The sequence below is a fragment of the Microtus ochrogaster genome, chromosome 7, assembly GCF_000317375.1.
Source record: "Microtus ochrogaster isolate Prairie Vole_2 chromosome 7, MicOch1.0, whole genome shotgun sequence".
NCBI classification, from domain to species: domain Eukaryota; kingdom Metazoa; phylum Chordata; class Mammalia; order Rodentia; family Cricetidae; genus Microtus; species Microtus ochrogaster.
In genome coordinates, this window is record NC_022014.1 from 46,680,568 (window position 1) to 46,687,084 (window position 6,517).

Genomic DNA, 6,517 nt, shown 5'->3' on the forward strand with positions numbered 1-6,517 from the left:
TATATATTCCTAAAGAGTACGTTTACAAATAGGGTACTGGTTGCATGTAATTGTTTAGGACATTTTCTGTGTTTAATATTAACTGACTAACATCTAACCACATCACTGCACATTGCTGTGGGTTACTCGCACTGATGGATACATCCAAACCATAAATGTACCATGGTCCCTCATCCCCTCTCTCTCCCATGGATGACCAACACCATCTCCAAGGCTTTGCTCTTCCACACAGAACATCTGTGATGTCATCAACAGCTCCTGCACTCGCACCAGCCAGAGACCCTCGACCCTCTGGATATTCACTCTCTGGTATTCATGCTTCTCTGATCTGAGAGCCATGTTGTCAGGCCACTCTCCAGACGGACAGCACAGTTTGCTCCTCCCCTAGTAATACAATGTGCACCTTCCCACACTCTTCCTAATGACAGAATCAGTTAAGCCATTTTGACCATTTCACAGACAAAAGGTGACCCTTCCTGGCTCTGTGGCCAGGTACTGATTCCTCTTGAAGCTGAGAACAGGTTTTTGATTCTGAGAATTGTTCCCAGTCTGATAACGTCAGTGATTTCTGGAACACATTTCCCAATGGCTCAGCTGCTTTCCCGTGTACGGAAAGAAGTGACACTGTTGGGAGGAGGCTGTGGGGGAGCCAGGGTGGGAGATGTGCCCAGCTTCCCACAGTGGAAGATTGTCTCCTGGTCCCAGCCCCTGCCAGTGTCCGATCACTCCTGATGAAACAGGCTTTCTCTCTCCCTACTCGCTATCCTAGAAAAGCCAGCATAATGCTACCCTTTGTTCTTGAATTGATAAATTTAAACCTCCTGCTTTGCTCTGCAGTAAAAGAACTTTCTATTTTGGGCTCGGTGACATAGCCAAAACCAAGCAAGAGCAGCAGGCTGCAGCATGAGTTAATAGCTTTCTTTAGGAGAGAGAGGATCCACAAGCAAAAAGAGAATCTTCCAAAGCATGTCTTCTGCATAGCAACATGCAGCCCATTTGTCTTTCTGCTGACAGATGTATTTCAAGACTGAAAACTAAACACTACTTAACATTCAAAGTAAACTGGGGGATTAACCCTGAACTGACAGTTCTCCTCCACCCTTCTTGAAAGTGTCTCCTGTAGTCAAGGCTAACCTCCAATTCCTGATCCTCCTGCCTCGACCACCCCAGTTCTGAGATTTACAGGCACCATGAGCCACCATGCTCAGTTTGGATTTCTTAGTCAAATGCAAGAATTTGCTGATGTTCCCTGTGTCCCTAGCACTCAAAATGCACTGTCAAAGAAGACAGTTCTTTCTTCAGGGGATTTGTAGTCACACACACAAAAAATGATGCTAATTTAGGAGCGTTCTCCTAGTCTGCTTCTGTGTGAGAAACCCACCACACTTGGGTAGGGATCTCCAGAAGATTCAGGCTTCCAGAAAAAAAGGCATGTTCAGATCTATCTAAGCCTGGCACCAGTTAGCACAAACCCAGGCCTGGAAGAACCGGGCAGCAAAGGCTAGTCCTGTCACTCTCTCTTGTTAACATTCCTCTTATTTGAAGCTTCCAGTGTGTTCAGAAGGATAGATGGCAATGAGATAGGCTCTATTAGGTATTCTGGTTTCAGCGATTATAAACATATGTCAGTCTCATCCCATCTATACCCAACCACGCCCCCACATATCCATTTTAAAGCAAATTAGAGTCCTTTTCATCTTTTTATACTTTATATGTACCTGTAGGAAAACAGACTTTTTTTTTTTTTTTAACAATTACTGTATAGAGGTTGAAACGATGATTAGTGTCATCTTGGGTCAGAGGTTAAGCTGACTTAGTGTTCCTTGTTCTTCACTGACTTCCTGCAATAGTGTGGTCTGACTCAGAGCAAAGCAATGTCACTTGAGCAGCTGGAGTGGTACTGCCTGTAACTGAAGCACTTTGGAGGTAGAGGCAGGAGGATTAGGAGTTCAAGGCCATCCTCTGTTATACGACAAGTCCCAGACCAGACTGGGCTACTTGAGATCTTGTCTCAAACAAATACATATAAAATTAAAATAAGAAATAGTCCTACAAAGTGACTTAGCTTGTGGACACTTGCTGCCAAGCCCAGGAACTCACACAATGGAAGGAGAGACCTCTGACTTCCACATCCCAACACTAACTAACTGACTAATTAACTAACTGTAAAAACATAAGACTACCACTCACATTATTTGTTGATGTGGCTCATCACCAGGGCCAAGCAGAGAGCAGGCTTCTAGTCTTTGTTCACAGTTTTAGTTTATAATTTTTTAAAAATTTTATTTGTAACAGCATCCTCCACCCTTGCCTTTACTTATTTGTCTTTTGTTTGTTTGTTTTTCCTTTTTGAAACTGTCTTACTCTGCAACCCAAGTTGGCCTCCAATTCATGAATAAACTTCTTGCCTCGGTCTCCTGAGTCCTGGAATCATAGGTAGGGGCCACCAGGCCTGGCTAGTTGCTCTTTCTTACTGTCAACTTTCTGGGAGGATTGAAGACAACAGGTCTTTTACTTGCTACGGCTATTTGACAGACTACTTGAGTCTAGTGGTAGAAAACAAGCACCAGTTTATGGGACACACTGGAGCCAACTGGCAGGAATTCAAAGGTGGCACTGTGGAGATGGCCTCTCTTTGGCCTATGCTCATTTGGGGACTCCTCTGGGAAGGGTCAGTGTCTGCAATGATGTCACATCTGAGATCTAGCAATACCTGAAGGTCAGATGACCCCTACATAGGACTGCAGCGGGAGCCCTGACATGCATGCTCTCTATGGCTCAGTTTGCTGGCAGCAGGGTGGATTCGAGAGACTCAGACTTTGTGTTTGATTATGTTTTATGCAGATCAAAGCATTCCAGTCAACAAGCCAGAGGCTGTATCATTCTTTATGACCACATCTCAGAGCTTAGTGTCAATCTTGCTGTGCTCTAGTGGGTAAAAGTCCTGAGCCCTCTTAGGTGGGATGGGTCAGACTCTACCTTTAGAGTAGGAAAGACCCCAGCAGAGCATGGGGGATGACCGAGTGGGAGGTCAGGATGGCCAGTGGAGGTTGCCTTTCTTGTACCAGCCAGGAAAGATGTTGTAAACGGAGGAACCCTGGTGGAGGAGAGAAGAGGAAGTCAGGCACACCCCACAGTTGTACACACTGCACTCTTGACGACTGAGGGGCTGGCTGAGCTGAAACTCGGTACCAACTGTGTCCACATCTCCCGTAGGAACAAGGGTATTCCCCACTCCATGTTAGCCACGACAGCACGGCAGGTACCTGATGGACTGCAGCTGTTTTAGGCATGCATCCTCCTGACACTCAGTAACCACTGAACACAGGTTGCTGTGGAGCATATTAGGTCTTTTGTGCATGAAGCTAGACCCACTAGTTAACCATAAAATTTGAAGCTTAAACATTGTTTTAAATTACGTGTGTGTGCTTGTGCATGAGTGTAAGTGCCCGAAATCCAGAAGAGACCATCACATCCTTGAGAACTAAAGTTACAGGGGGTTGTAAGCCACTCAGTGTGGGTGCTGAGAACTGAACCCAGGTCCTATACAAGAGCAACAAGTGCCTTTAGCCTCTGAGTCATCTCCCAGCCCTCAAACATTGTTTTTAAATAGCATGCACTTTTAGCTTATAGGTCTCTCACTTGTTATCGCTGTATTGATCTAGAATGCTATAGCACTGTCTCAGAAGTTGAGACAACATGTCCGAACATACAGGGACCCTGCCCCCGACCTGACCCCTATGCCATTAGGCTTAGCTAGATGATGGAGGAAGGTCATTGGTTAAATAAAGAAACTGCCTTGGCCCTGATAGTTAAAATTTAGATAGGCGAAGTAAACAGAACAGAATGCTGGGAGGAAGAGGAAGTGAGCTCAGACGTCACGCAGCTCCTCTCAGAGCCATACGCCATGAAGCAAGCTGCCAGGTCAGACATGCTGAATCTTTCCCGGTAAGCGCACCTTGGGGTGCTACACATATTATTAGAAATGGGCTAGTCCAGGTGCGAGAGTTAGCCGAGAAGAGGCTAGATATAATGGGCCAAGCAGTGTTTAAAAGAATACAGTTTGTGTGTTGTTATTTCGGGGTATAAGCTAGCCAGGCGACCAGGAGCTGGGGTGGAGGAACACAGCCCACAGCTCCTACAACAGCTAGACACAAAATATGGACATAGAATTTCTAGGAAACCAAGCCAAACATAACTGAGGCTTTTCTTTCCTTTTTCTTATTAAAATTTTCAGTCCTTATTACTTGTTAGCATAGCTTTAGTATTTGGGATAAATACAAGAGTAAATACTTACATTTCACTCTGGATGTCAGGGAGCTAATATATAAAGTAATTTCCTGGGGGCTGAGAGGTAGCTTAATGGTTAAGAGAACTGGCTGCTCTCTGGAGAAGCTGGGTCAGATTTCCAGCACCACGTGGCAGCTCACAACTTTCTGCAATTTCAGTCCTAGTCCTAGGGGATCCATCTTCTGGCCTCTGCAGGAACCAGGCATGCATGTGGTGCACAGACATGCAGACAAAATACCCATAAATAAATTATTTAATTTAAAAATAAATACATTTCCATGCCTTAAAATGTTTTTAATTATGTGAATGTGTGAATGTCAGTCCCTCAGAGTCCAGACAAAGGTTTCAGATCCCCTGAAGCTGGAATTATAGACTGTTGTGAACTGCCCAGTTCAGATTCTCTGCAAGAACAGTACATGCTCTTAACCACTGAGCCATCTCCGCAGCCCAATTCCTAAGCACCTTATAGAGCATTAGACTCCCCACACCTGACAAGGGCAGGTGGGTACCAAAACACTCCCACAGAAGCCATCTAAAGTCTTCTCAAAGAAGTCTGCAGACACTTTTAAGGTGGCACATACTTTTAATCCCAGCACTCCAGAGGCAGAGATAGGCAGATATCTGTGAGTTTGAGACTAGCCTGGTCTACATACAGAGCAAGTTCCAGGACAGCCCGGGTTATAGAAAGAAATTCTATCTCAATAAACAAACAAACAACAAATTTCTTTCAATAAGATTATCAAAATACAGTGATGATACTGATAAAGTCAATAAAGATGGGGATAAACATCTGTGTAAGGAAAGCCTCAAATGGCATGGTCTGGATACTTAATTTTTATTTTCTTTAGGATTTTAATGTTTTTCTAACTCATTAAACCTCAGATAGAGAACATCACCACATTTTACCAGTACATACCACATTCTACCCTAATCAGTCCATGCAAGGCTCCTCTCTTCTTTCGAGTATTAGTATGTATGTATGTGTGCATACATTAGTATGTATGTATGCATCAATCTGTGTATGTATGTAGTAGTATGTGCATATGCATATATCTGTGTATGTATGCATGTGTGTTTAAGTATTAAGTAGTAGTATGCACATATGCATGCATCTGTGTACATAAGCATGCTCACATGGATTTGTCCCATTCCTCTCTCTGGTCTTCTCTTTCAAGCAAACATTCTAATCCACTTGATGCTTCCTGGCTTATATGTGTTCATGTGAGGTGTGTGCTATGGTTTGCTTGTATTTTCATTCTGTCTTCCTTTCTTTTCATTCATGAGTGATATTTTCTAGGCCTGCCCATGTTTCTACCTGTACATTTCATATATCAGACCAACTGCTGAACAGCATTCTGTAGTATACACCCAAGACATCTGTCATCTCTGTTTCCCTAGGCATGGGTACCCCAGTGCCTACAGCTCCTCTTCCCAAACCAGTGCTGCCAGAACAGTCATCTCAGTGACCCATATCAGACTCACACGGGAATCTCTCTCTCTTATTTTAGTTACATTTTTCTAGCTTATCATTATTATCATGTGTGCATGTTCATGTGTGAGCATGTGCATGTGTGAGCATGTGTGTTGTGTGATTGCTTGTGTGTGTGTTCACACATGCAGGCATGCAGACAAAGCATGTGGAGGTCAAAGGACAGCTTCCAGGAGTTTGCTCTCTCCTTCCATTTGGCTGAGGCAGGGTCTATACTCCGGAGGCTGCAGGTGAGGGCTTCTCCTTATTAGCCCCTTGCTCTAGATCCCCTGAACTGAAACAAAGGGCTTAGGGACAGTACTGCCTCATGCTATCTTGATGGTAGAGAGACCTGCTCCCCTTACCACTGTTGCATTCCCTTGTGTGGACACAGGAAACAACAGTAGCTTTTGCCATAGTGTGGAGACCTGGCCCCAGCCATCCATATTTGCCCCTTGGTAAAAGTCTTTTGATAGAAATAAATAAGGGTGGTTTCTACCTAAGGATATCAAAGAATAGGCTTGGCTATAGCCATCTGGTGAACTTTTAAAAAACTGGCCAGGATTGAGATCCAGCAGAAGCTCTTAGTGACTGTGCAGACACATTTAAGCCCTCTTAAAAATGACTGTATGTGGAGAAGAAATATATAAAGAGAGCAGCCATTGCTTATTTTATATTTTTATTGATTTATTTTGGCTTTTTTTTGGAGGGGTTTCGAGACTAGGTTAATTTAGTTTTTAATAATTTTTTTTTTTTTTT

General features: G+C 43.8%; 1 protein-coding gene across 4 annotated transcripts in view; it reads right to left on the bottom strand.

Annotated features, from left to right (window-relative positions):
* Nucleotides 1-2,870: 2,870 nt before the first annotated feature.
* Cdkl3 (cyclin dependent kinase like 3) overlaps nt 2,871-6,517 on the bottom strand; it is a 94,763-nt gene continuing 91,116 nt past the window's right edge. For 3 of the 4 annotated variants that reach the window (XM_026780037.1, XM_026780039.1, XM_026780038.1), the window contains exon 14: nt 2,879-3,097. In XM_026780037.1, the coding sequence (XP_026635838.1) occupies nt 2,982-3,097 (116 nt within the window). In that variant the 3' untranslated portion in view covers nt 2,879-2,981. Of the gene's footprint in view, nt 3,098-6,517 lie in introns of all 4 variants that reach the window. The other variant, XM_026780040.1, reaches the window with a different exon arrangement.